Source organism: Corapipo altera, unplaced genomic scaffold, assembly GCF_003945725.1.
Source record: "Corapipo altera isolate COAL_440 unplaced genomic scaffold, ASM394572v1 112, whole genome shotgun sequence".
In the NCBI taxonomy this organism is placed as follows: domain Eukaryota; kingdom Metazoa; phylum Chordata; class Aves; order Passeriformes; family Pipridae; genus Corapipo; species Corapipo altera.
This window is the reverse complement of record NW_020884899.1, coordinates 3,967,331-3,980,399: the sequence shown is the minus strand read 5'-3', so window position 1 is coordinate 3,980,399 and position 13,069 is coordinate 3,967,331. Positions and strand designations below refer to the sequence as shown.

Here is a 13,069-nt window from a genome sequence, read left to right as displayed (position 1 = left end):
AAAACACATGCACAACCATATTTTTCCAAAAGGAAGAGTCACCTCAAATCTCCCAGTTTCTCCAGAGACATCATTTGCCTTGCTGCTCCCACATTTCTCTGCAGAGAGGCCCTGCAGCTTGTTCTTTCTTTGTTCCAGACAGGGCTGAGACAAGCAGGGCTGCCCCAAGATCATAAGAGACGCTGAAATGCAGTGACTTGATTTCTAAAGTTCCCTGCCAATGACTCTCACATCTCTATCAGCTATCAGCTATGTCATGGTCTTGAGGTGGCCAGGCATTAAGATTATTTCAGTTATCTGTTATTGGTCAAATAAACAGAGGGCCCAGAAAGAGAGTCCTAAATAGGACCATAAAGGAAAAGGTATTCTCTAAGTACCAACAGGGCCCATGAACTTGCAGAGATCACTGTGATCTGTGGTAGGATATAGCCTCCCTGCTCACATTATTAGAGACAAACAAGGCTGCAAACAAAAACCAATCCTCTCTGCTTCCTTTGGATGAAGGCTGGCTGTCAGACTCCCCGAACTCTGCCCCTCAGCCTGTTGCTGAACACCCTGACAGAAGCAGTGAGGGTAAACCAGCATCGTTGCCTCAGCCGAGCCCACTCCGACTGCGCTCGGCACAGAAGCAATTAAATGGGTTCTTTTGCCTCGTGTGCCTGTACAGCCTGTACATGCTGTAAACGCTTCAACCTCAATTGACTCTTTGGTAAATGATTTTCCTTTGTTGAAATGATGCTGATGCAGCTCCCGATTCAAATTCTTAGTTAAAATGCAATTTTTTTCTTAACATTTCCCGGCTATAGTTGGTAATTGACTCCTAATGGACTCTGTCATGGTTGAAATGATGCTAGTGCAACAACAGAAACTGCTTCTCTGCCCACCCTGGCGTGCCCATCCACTACGTGCCTGCAGACAGGCACCAGCCAACATTTAGGGGTGGACTCCCTTGCCTTGGCATCCTCAGCATCTTTCCAGCCCCATTCTCTAGCCCTCTTTTTTCATTACCACCATCAATGAACTGCTTTCTTTAGAAGGAGATATGTCAGCTATGGTTGAGCTTTCCCAGATGAACCCTCAAGGGAATCCAAGGCACGAGGTGCCCAGTGATACTATATTCATCACACAGCAGGGACACACGCGGGGCACAACATACTGAAAGGGTGTTTTGAGGAAGTGGTGGCCATTAGGCACAGTTCAAGAAAAAACTGTCTAGCATTCACTACTTCTCTCCCCTCCCTGTATAGAACCTTTTGGAGAAAAGTGCTCTCTGTTCACAAGGTGAATGGACAGGAATTCCCAGGGACTCACTGGAAACATCTGAGATTTTTTTTAACAGCCCTTTCCTACTGAAAGTGCTGAATTTAGATCAGTCCATGCTGTCCTCCCTCTTTCCAGAAAGGGAAACTGAGGTACCATCAAATGTGAACTGAAACCTGTGTTCTGGACTCCTTAGACTTCAGCTCAGCTCAGGGAGAAATACCAATAGGTCCCAGAATACAAGAGTCCCACAGCAGGGCTGCTCTGATCGCAGCTGAGGATCAGGAGAGGGGCATGTACTGAACTTGGGGAGATGCTGCTGAGACTCAGGAGATGGAGAGGAAAGGAAAACTTAGACTAGAAAAAGAAGGCAGGTGAAAGACAATGGGTATGTGGGCCAACCCTACAGAGCAGTAACAGAATACACTTGGGAGAAGCAGGGAGATAGATGTTTCTCCTTTCCATGATGCATGAATGGCTGGCATCATTTCATCTCGTTTCTCAGGGAAGGAAAGAGAAACAGGACTTAAAGTAGCATTTTTCAAAGGGGAGAGAGACAGAGAGCACACCAGAGGACACTGACAATGGTTGTCTTACACTAATCTGCCTCCCAAAGATGCAACCAAAAAAAAATCTGCCAGAAGGCAGCCAGCAGTTGCTCCCCCTGCCCAAAAAGGGTCTGATCCCTGTAGGGTTGCTGAAGAAAAACACATTACCCAGCCAGAGCACAAACAGGGGAAATTTAAAAAAAAAAAAAAAAAAAAAGAAGGAAAAAAGAGAGAAGTGTTTACAGGCTTCTCTGTCTCCTTCTTCTGTGGCAGCTTCTTCTTGGGAGCCTTGCGCTCGGCACGCCTCTGCTCAGTTGTGGTGTCAGCAGCTGTGATGAGCTTCTGCAGGTCTTGGGTTCTCTTTTCTCTCTCTTTCTTCCTGGTTTCAATTTTGCGGAGCTCCTGGATGAGGTATTCTTCTTCTGCCACCTGCAGACCAGAGAACGACAAGGCAATCAGAGAGCAGAGGAAGCCTGGCAAGTCAAGGGGGCCATCTACCGATTACAGCTCTGCCCCAGGCCAGCCTGGGAATGATTTTATACTCCTGCTTACACATTTTGGACTTGTAGAGCACATTATGCTCCATAACCTTACCCTGTGTCCATGGCAATGCCACTCTACAATCTGGCAGGTGCTGTATCACAACATCCATGATGCTCCCTACATCAGCATCCATAAATGACTAATCCCATCTCCAAAGAGACCAAGAGCACAGACAGATGGATAAAAAAGTCCAAATACGGCATAGCTGCAAAATGCAGCGTTGTGAAAAGCTGGCTTCCCTTCCCAGACACAGCAAACTGAACCTAGAGCAGCTATGCCTAGTACTGACACCTGTCAATGAGGAAAGCACAAGCAGAGTAATTACACACATGAACTTGTCCATAGAGGGAACTACTAACTGAAAAGGATGCTCCCCCCCAGCCTCTGGGGAACACACAGTTTCTTAACCTCTAAACTGTGGGACCATTACATAGCTTCAGTAAAGAGGAGAACTAAACATACAGATTTACAGGTTTTGATGTTTTCTGGCAAGACTTTTTCTCTCAAGGAAATAATTCTCTCCTCATGAGACTCTGGGACTCATGAGGGCATTGATCTGAGAATTTGTTTCTATCCAGAGGACTAGTCCAATAAGTGTCACTGGCAAGGTCCTGGCAGTTACCAGAGACCATAACTCTGCTCACATAGCCCTTTCTCCTGTGTAGTCAGATTTCTCAGTTATTGTCCTTTTATACCCCCTAAATTGACATTAATCCAACAACAAAAGCAGTACTCAGGTATTACTCTTTTGCTGTCCAGCCTTTCTTTTCCTTTCGCGCCCTCTGGCCCATATCATGCACCTACTGACTCAACTTACAAATCTTTTGGAGGAGTGATGCTCTCTTGCCCAAGTTACCTGCTCTGGTGTCCTATTGTAAAGCCTTTCCAGTTGTTCCTTCCTTCGTCTCTCATGGCCAGCATCAAAGACTGGGATTTTCAGGTCCGTGCCTGGAGCTGCACGGATATTAGCCAGCTTGGCACAAATGTGGTAATATCGTTCCTTCAGGTCCTCCACTGATCTTTTCTGTGGAAGACATCACAGGAAGACAACATTATGGAAGTACCAAGCAAAACTTTGTGCAGTAGCCACTCAAGGACCACTGGCTGAAGGATGTCAGATATAATACAAGACACAATACCTGGGAGCAAGACCAGCAGAAGTTTTGCCACTGCTGGAGGAATGACAGGGAAGGAGTTTCTCAGTGAGCTGTGTGAATTAACTGTCATGGGTTCACATCTACTGCTTTAAAAACACCATTCAAAGGGTCCATCAATTCCACTGAGGGTTTAGAGACAACACAGCAGTGGAGCACCCCCAGATAAAAGGATGTAAAGAGAGTAGAGAGGAGAAAACCTTCCAGCAGGAAACTGTAACATATGCACAGGAGGTCTCTGAGTTGCTCCAGACAATGGTCATTCAAGCCACAACCAAGATGGTATCAGCTGCAACAATTCACTGCCCATCATCACAGAGCCTGAGCTGTGTTCCATTACCACAAGCACCAAGGGTGTCTGGGCTGCCCAGCTGGGCAGACTCTTGTTAGTTCATTTTGCTAGAGGCTCTTCATGTGAGCATTTCAGAGGGCAAGAAAAAGCTCCAGCATTTGGAGCTGTTCTGTACGAGTCACATCTTTCCCTATGTCACCAGGAAGCATGGAACCAGTAGTCCATAGGACATTTAAGATTATGACACCAGAGTTGCATTTCCAGACCACTGATAGTCCCTGTTTCACAGCAGAGATGGTGGAAACCCCCACCAGGTCAGACCATAAATCAGGAGCAGTACCAGGGAAAGTCCCAATCCCCAGCATTCGTCAGCAGACTCTTCTCCAAGGGCCTAGGCTGGAATCCAAAACACCTAGCCTACTCAGCTAAACAAACTCCCTAGCTGCCTTACCTTCAAGGAACAACGAGCTGTTCTCCTGGCAGGTGCAAACCTTCTAACTTTCTAATAAAACACAACAGGGAATGAGCACAAGTCACAGTGGATTTAATTACAAACAAAGCAAGCAGCAATGCCCTGTGCTGGAAATTCAATATTCCTTGCTGCCAATAATCCATTATTTTCCCCTAATGAAGTTGATACAAAGGGTAATTTGGTCTTTTAAGTGCAGAAAGCCCTGCACATGCCATAGCAGCAGGTTTCTAGGAGCACCTTGGCCCCCAGGACTCACCTTGAACTGCTGGTGATCGTAGCGGTCGTGGATGACCACGAAGCGCAGATCAAAGCGCCGAGCCAGGTCGAAGAGGTGGTCTGTCTCAGCTTTGGTCCACGCATCGTCGTGGAGATACATCTGGTACTCCTGCTCCGAGTAGACAGGTACCTGCACTGTCTGTGTAGAGAAAAGCAAACCACGGTAGCTCTCCTGCGGCACTGCCCTCCTCGGTGCCAGCTGGTAAGGGCCGGGATACCTGAGCCAAGAACATGAGCATGGCACTGACAGCAAGGGGCTGCCATGACCCTGAGCAATGAGTCCTCAGGGTAGGAAACATGATGAGCAGGCAGAGGACTTGATATGGAGCCCCATAAACATGGGGCCATAAACATGACATTCTGGGGAGCCAACCAGGAACTACAACCTGGAAGGTTGAAACCAATTTCAGGTTGCTGACACAGGCAGAGGTCAGCAAGCCACATCCTGACTATAGGTTTCAAAATTATCAGGCCAACATGACAGGGAAACCAAGGTTCAGCCAGCCTCCCTGCATTCCTCCCATACAGCAACATCAATACCTTGGCGTAAACTGCTCTGACAACTGACTCTTTTCCTGGGTTGGGACACACTCACTTGTACGGGATGAACAGGAAAGGCAAGGAGCAGTAGTGCCCAGCCTTTTGCACACCTTCTGCTTTGATACTCAACTGCTCCTTTCATGTTCTGTGCAGACAGCACCAGGAAGATCTGAATTGCTGAGTACTGTACAAGCGAGGGCCATAAACTTGGTAAACAACTTTGTCTCTCTCTTCCTCATCCACCCTTTCTCCAGCAGAGCCACAGGGCCAAACAACAGTCCAATTCTCAGTGTCCCAAGGTGCCTAAAAGGCCAAGCCCACACCACTGTCCTCAGCCTGGAACTGCTCTGCAAGGGCTCTGTCCAGAACACAAGTATCACATGAGTACTAAAGGAACAGTAAAAATACTTAGTATGTTAGGGGAAACCCTAGCATGTGGTAAAGCAAAAGTGTAAACAAGCCTGTGCTTCCCCCCCTTACCCCCTCCCACCACTCCTGTGGTAAAACTTTGCTCAGCCTGAGGAGATCCTGCCTCCACAAGAAAACATGGTGTGCATGTGAGCAGCACGTGTGCTTCAACACCTCTACAGCCCCATGGCCTACACCAGGAAAGTTACCCTCATGAACATCTCTGAGGAGCATTTCTGAGCCTCCAAATAACAGCCTCTTTAGGTCTACTGCTGTTCTTCCCTCACTTAGACACAAGAAGCCCAAAGCATATCTCTTGGGGATGCACTGCACCTCAACCTGCAAGCCCCACTTCCACCAGGAGCAATGTGCCATCCTACTAGACGCTGTAAGGATGTCCCATGCACATCATGAAACAAAGTAATTTCTCGAGTAGCACACACACATGAGAAGAGCAAGCATGGCCCTCAGCAGGGGATGGAAGGGAAGGTGGCAGACGCCTCACCAGACAAGAGAGTGCAACAAGAGCAAAGACTCTTCCATAACACTTCCTCAGCCCCCACTCATGGCTGCTTAGGTGAGAAGTGAGAAGGTGGAAACAGATGGAAAGCTTGAGCCCACCATGGGATGACTACACGTTCGAATGCAATGTGACCATGAGAAGGCAAATATGACTCCCAGAGGGAGATTTCCAGCAGAAACCAGTAGTGTTTCAGTTGCACAACAAGAATACTGGTAGGAATACCAACTACAACACTACTGATCCCTGGTCAGGAAAGATGAACTGAAATGGAAAGAAGTAGAGAGAAGAGCAACGAGGATGAAAAATGGGGTGGAGAGCTTGTCTTCCCACAGCAGACTGGAAGAGAAAGCAGCCTTGCAAAGGAAGTCTGGAAGGGAATCTGCAGACTTCAAGTATGCGAGATGACATGAAAGGAACATCCCTGGGAAGAAAAGAACAACTGAAATAAGAACAAAAGAAACTGACTTGCAAAGAAATGCCAATTTAACATGGAAAATTTAACCTGGAAATGAAACGGAGCAGAGACAGTCTGGAACAGCTTCCCAAGGAAGCACAGGGGCAGGAAAAGCCAAGTGCTTTTCAAAAGGAACTTGATCAGTTTATGAAAGGGACTGGATGGTGGCAGGACCCAAAAGAGCCAAGAGGAGGATTCAATGGCCCAGAAAACCTCTCTCAGTCCAACATTTTACACTATAAACTCACACAATGATGAGCATTAAATTAGCTGAAACTGCTCAGGATCCTGGAGCCATGAGACAGTTCTGTAAAAAAACATCAGCACAATGCCCAGTAGCGGTGAAAAGACAAAGTGAACAGTAAGAATGATGAGGGAAATAGAGAAACACAGCCCACGTACAAACCCACCGTGCTTTCATAAGTGAAACCCTCACTCCTAGTCCACCCATTTCAAAAGAAAGGATATTTGAGAACAACGAGGGTGAGACAGTGCACAGGAGGGCATGTCAAATTACAGAAAACACAGTACACAGCAAGGACCATTTACTACATTATGTAACACGAGATCTCAGAGGCACTAAATGAAACCTCAAGGCAGCAGTTTGAAATGAGCAGAAGAAAGCACCATTGCACACCACACAAAATTAACCTGAAGAACTCATTACCATGGGATATTCAAAGAGCAGCTTTCTGCCCTGAACATACCTAGCAAGAATTATTAAACACAAATTCCAAGTTAAGAAATCCTTAAGCCAAAGACCACAAGAAGCTAGGAAAAAAATATATTTGCCCCATTCTCATGCTCTTTCTCTAAGCCTTTACAGATGGTAGCCAGAAAAAGAATATCAGCTGAGACAGGGCTTTGCTCTAACACCAGGAAAGCTGCTTTCATACTTCTATTTCACACCCTGAAACAAGGCTCCGTGTACATGGTGAAACCCAAGCTTACATTTTGGATCCCACAATGAAGAGGAGGGATTTGGTTTGGAGACTGGAAGCACAGACAAAAGGGAAGCAACTGAGCAGTGACTCAGGAGCTGGGTTAAGTAGCTTGAGCGACCAACAGGACAGACTACACAGGAAAATAGCCTCATGCCAAGGGGAGCGAGAGATTCAGGCAAAGCTATCAAGTATGAGAGAAAGAACCCACTAAAGAGTCTGGAAAACTAAATAAAATTCCCCTAACACAGCAAATATCTGCAAAACTCTTCATCTTGCCTTCAACCTTCTTAACTACAGAACCACAAGGGTAACAACTTGGTCCTAGTATTATGTGATTGTGCAGATGGCAGAGGTCTGTACCACTAATCTAAAGGTTACAGCCTTGCTGAAGGCTCTTCTGTCTGTCAATTCACAGTACCTGATAAAGTTAAGGAAATGAGAATTGTATAATTACAACACCCATGTGTGGCCTCCTCTGATAAACTCAGTTGAACTCAGCCAAAGCCAGTTGCAGCAGTAAAGTCTTGGAGACAATTAGCCTGACAAAGTTTCACTCAGACAGCTAGGTAGGTGCCTTGACTAAGTGAGTCATACTTCAGATTTCCACCCCAGACATCAGAGAAGAGATACCACAGGAGGCTCTTACCAATGTCCCAGCAAGAGGAAAAGCATCAGTCAGAGCTTGAGCCTTCTAACATATAAGGTCAACCAACCACTTAACTCTGCAGGAAGCCAAGCTTTGTTAGAGCTGATACTCTGTGGGTTACAAACTTAAAATATTGTATACGGTTACACACAAGCAGAGCTTTTGTGGAATCATGTTAGCACATGCTTTTTTTTACCCTTTCAGATTTGCATCATGAAGGGAGTTAAATTACATTATGGAGGCACCCTAACTCCTCTCCTTCCTAACTTTGGAGGTCCTGGCTTTGAAGTATAAATCTTGATGTACTTTTCTTTGTGCATAGACATGAAAGGTCCAGCCACTCAAAGCAGATACATCTGGGACAAAAGACAGCAGGAGATTACAACAACACATTGTGACAATTTAATATAAGACGCAAAGAACAGGGTACTGCACCACACTGATACCACAAGAGCAATTTCAGAGGGAACACAACGTAATTCAGCATCTGTGCTGGAATCTGGCCAAGAGGTTGCAAGCCAGCTTTTTGGCAATTTTTTTCATACTGGGAAAAATAACAAGACTTATGACTTTAATGTCTCACTCAGAATAGAATATCTTTGAGTACCCTGAGCCTGTAATCAGGGGGAGGATGTTGGTCAGGAACTGAGAGACATGGTGGAGTGCCTCCTCACCAAATCAGTGACTGCACACCTGAAACACAGGGGGCTCCAGCAAGCTCTGACCACACATGGAGCCCATTTCCCTTGAATGATTTGGAGTCTGTGGTCACATGGCTGCAGGCCATGCTGCAATTTAAAATGCAATTACCAAACCTAACAGAGCCTTCACTTGTTGAAAGAACCAACTTCCTCTCTGGACAGTCAAGAAGCTGACTGAAGGGTATTTTCCAGCTGCTATTTATATGCTTTTGTTTGAAAGTGCTCCCACTTACTTTATTGAACCTGGCAAAAGGGTAGTCCTTCCCTTCCTCTGCTGCTCTCCTCCAGTGGTAGAACATTGCTCCGTCTTTCCTGGCTGGATTGGTGAAAGGCATCCACTTCCAAGGCCGGACTTTCTTGGACCCCAGTTTTGCTTTGACTGTTCGATAACCCTGAGTTGTATCACTTGGCAGCAGCGGAGGTGCATCCCTGTGGTGGAGAAAAGTGCTGGCTGATGAGGAGCAAGGAGTGGCCCAAGAGAAACCCAAAGAGATTTCAGATTCAGAGTGGAATCTGCCACCCCAATGCTTAAGGTGGGCAAACCCAAGTTTAGGCTTTATTCCAAGTTCTGCACTTCCCAGACTGCAATGCTTCCCTCATCAGAGGACAGAATATACTGCATAGATGAGTTTGACAGAACCATCTGAAAAGTAAACTGTGCAAGAGACCTCTGAGGCAAGGGTACAATCCATAACAAATAACAAATACAGGCTGCAGAACTCTTTTTGCAGAAATAAAAGCGGATACTGTTCCCAGTTGAGACCGAGAGAATTAGAAACAGAGGGTAAGAACACTGCACTAGACTATTGTGCTTGTATCTAATTCATTTCCTACATCAAGCAAACCCCTCAAATTTAGAAGAGAGAAGACAGACACTCCCCATGACTGTCTTAGGGAAGGGCACAAGCATGGGCCAAGCACAAAAGGGGAATCAATCTGGGAAGCGAGACTGCGCCTGGTTTCAAGAGGACACTGCCCTGCCACCAAAAGCCCAGGCCACCCCACAACTTGCACAGATGACCATAAGCTCTTACTTCTTGTCAGAATAGAGAAGTGCATAAACTTCTCGGTGCATTCCTTCTGGCCTCTTAAACGTCAACGTCTCTGAAGATTTCTTGGATTTTTTCTGAAACAAAAGAACTGCATTTTAGACCGAGAAGTAGCAATTCCTGAAGGAACATTAAACTATATAACCTGGTGTCCTGTGATGGTTTTTAATTTTATCTGGGTTTAGACACCTTGAATTTCTCCAGGAAAGTGCCTGTTCCTGGTGGAAGACACTGACAGACAAAATGTTCCCACTTTCAGCGATAGCACTCACCAGTACTCAGACACTTGCTGTTGCTGATAACACACTTAAATTCCAAGCTGAACATCTGGCAGTAGTTTTCAGGGGCTGGTGCACTAAGTCTTTTCCTACTAGGTAAGCACTAGGTCCTCATACAGAGGTATTAATGCATTTAATTAAGTGCTTCTCTGCCTTTTAGAGAAGATAATAAGAAATGTCTTCCCAGCCCCTCTTAGTCTTTGCCACTTTGTTCTGCAGCAACTTCAGTTTTTACCAGCTGTGATCAAGCCCTTGCAGCAACCCCTTGGCAAAACTACCTGTACCACCTACAAAAACTCTCCGGTCCCAACTCAGCTCTCCCATTTATACAGCAAACAATTTTTTTTTTTACATAGTTTCTTCATACAAGGAACTCAGGGTACACGACTCAATCTGGCCCCTACCTTGTCAGAATTGATGGTTTCTAAGATACAGTTCAACTCACACCACACATACAACTTCATGAGATCATCGGCTTCAGGTTCAGGTAGATGCAGTAACAGCCACACTAAGAAGTTACACTTTATTTAAGTGGGACAAATTTACTGAGCCATCTAACTGCACCATCTCTATAATCGTAGTCACGTCACTACTATTACATACTTGTTTACTGTATCACCACCAACTTTCAAATCAGAATATTTTTCTGATAAAACTAACACTGTATCATAAATTGTGTTAAATCCACACAGTCACCCTTATCAAGCAAATTCAAGATCCCATTGAAAAAAATAATAACCTGTCAGCTTGGACTACAACTACTTTCCATAAAACTTCATGACAGACATGCATTATATCAGCACCTTTTCATCCCTAATCAAACACCTCTCTCCTGGTTTGTCCATCACTTTGCCCAGGAGCAATGTAAGGCCAACCCAGGCACTTACCCATGGGTCACCACACACCCTGTTTGAAGACAGCCTTCTGGAATCCCCCCAAAGTTCCCAGATTTATTAAAAGTTAATATCAGCAGGCCAGAGATCAGCTCACCCAGCTCTTTAGGAGTTGAGAACAAATTAGTTGGTCCTGCTGATTTAAATCTTTTTATGCCTAGTAATTTTTATTTAACATTCTCAGTCACTAATGGACTGGAAAGTACTTCACTGTTCTCTCCTGATTTCAAGACATCAATCTGCTTCTTTTCTAATTGAAAGCAGATCTATTTCCTGAGCAAGTGCTGCACTGTTATCAGCAACTCTGTGCTCTCCATGTGATAACAGCTCATACCTTGGGTTTGGCTTAGTTTCTGTACTTTGTAGAAATTCAGAATGTTTCACTCATCAAGAGGCATCAAGTGGCCTCCTGCATTCCTCTCAAAATCTCTCACTGCATCTCCCCTTCCTCTCTCTCTCTCCATTACAGTAAATCTGAGGAGAAATCTTATTCTCTGCTCCAAAAAGAGAGGCACCAGTGCTCCTTCAGCTCTCTGCTGGTCAACAGACAAACACATTTAAATCAAAGAACCCACAACCCCGAGCACTCAGTGGAAACACCCCAAGCTGAACCCAGACAACGAGCTGCTAACTACCACAGCTGATCACTGGGCATTTTACATTTCAGCCCTTAAATGACTGAAACTCACGGGTTCTCCATCACCCTAATGATCCTGTGTGTCCTACCCCTAACAAGGCAGCCATGAGAGCACAGTGCTTCTCCTCAGAGACAAACCTTCCAGTGGAGGCAAAAATGACAGCCAGGAAGTGCTTTAGGGATGGGGTGGTTGCCTATGCTTAGCTTTGTTTTGATTTTTTTTTTCCCAAACAAACACACAGACTTGACTTCAAACCAGACCATCTCTGTACCAGAGGGCTCCTGGCGATTTCATCTCCCTGGGCTCAAATCCAAACACCTCCACAGCTCATAAACACTCGGGAATGGGCCTTCCCAACACCTTGCAAAACATGGGACACCCAAGACCTTGCCTGAATTTAGAATACAGAAGGCAACAAGATAACATAGCACATTACCACAAAGAATTCATCAAAGGACATCTCACAGCCTTAACAGAGCTTACTAACTTGCCCACATTCCCAGGCAACACATCCCAGTTGTCCCAAAGTCCAGCCACACACCTTCCCCACACAGGGAATGCTCCCTCGGTTGGAAGACATTTATGATTAACTCAGACAATGTTTTCTCTCTTCTAAAGCAGGACTGTGTTATATTATTTCCATCTGCCTGGGGGGGTTAGATGGTAAACACACTTCACAAAATGGGAATTTTAGCGACAGCTGAAAATGTCCTAGGGCCAGGCCCATCCTACCAGGACACCACTTACACAGCTCCAGCTTAAATCCCACACCAAGTGCCACAGCACAGTTAACTAAAACCACCGGGAACCCAAGACTGGGGCCCTCCAGGCATTTCCTGACACTCCTAGAAAGCACAACTATAAATGGACTATGGTAGGAACACACTTTATTCCATTTTTTTTCCCGATATTCACCCCAAACACCACACACAAGGTTGGTTAGTGCCCACAAAACAAGCAGCAGCCCCTCGGGACGCTGCAGTTCACCTTATCCGAGTTGATGATGTCCTTCTTGTTGATGGTGCCCGTGTTCTCCGACTCCACGCCTCCCAGCTCCAGGATGTCCCGTACATCTGCCCCCGTCGCCATCTCTCCGCCTGCCCTCTGGCCTTCTCTGCGCCGTCCTGTCCGTCCCCTCCAGCTCTGGGAGGGCGGGAAACCGGAGGTCCGGGGTTAACTCCTTCGGGGGCACCGCGGGCACACACAGACACGCGCGTGTGTGTGCATACCCGTACCCGCACGTATATCCGCTCACACACACGCCTACATGTGCACACACACACTCACACGCGCAGCTCCACACAGACACACACCCCCCTCAGCCGCCTCCCATCCCCCCGCCAGGCCCAACAACGGGGCCTTGCACCCGGCGGGTCCCGGGGGCTGCGCGCGCCGCGGCCGCGGCCCGCGGCCCCGCGGCGGGGTCCCGGGGAGCCTGCGGGAGGGCGGG

At 46.5% G+C, this 13,069-nt stretch overlaps 1 protein-coding gene across 2 annotated transcripts in view; it reads right to left on the bottom strand.

The window, feature by feature from the left end:
* The window catches only part of DMAP1 (DNA methyltransferase 1 associated protein 1), a 30,457-nt gene extending 17,542 nt beyond the window's left edge, over positions 1-12,915 (bottom strand). For both annotated transcript variants that reach the window (XM_027649169.1, XM_027649170.1), the window contains exons 1-6: positions 12,607-12,915; positions 9,796-9,887; positions 8,995-9,190; positions 4,526-4,684; positions 3,208-3,375; positions 2,052-2,237 (exon numbers count right to left, since the gene is read on the bottom strand). In XM_027649169.1, the coding sequence (XP_027504970.1) occupies positions 2,052-2,237; positions 3,208-3,375; positions 4,526-4,684; positions 8,995-9,190; positions 9,796-9,887; positions 12,607-12,708 (903 nt within the window). In that variant the 5' untranslated portion in view covers positions 12,709-12,915. The remainder of the gene's footprint in view (positions 1-2,051; positions 2,238-3,207; positions 3,376-4,525; positions 4,685-8,994; positions 9,191-9,795; positions 9,888-12,606) is intronic.
* Positions 12,916-13,069: the final 154 nt, after the last annotated feature.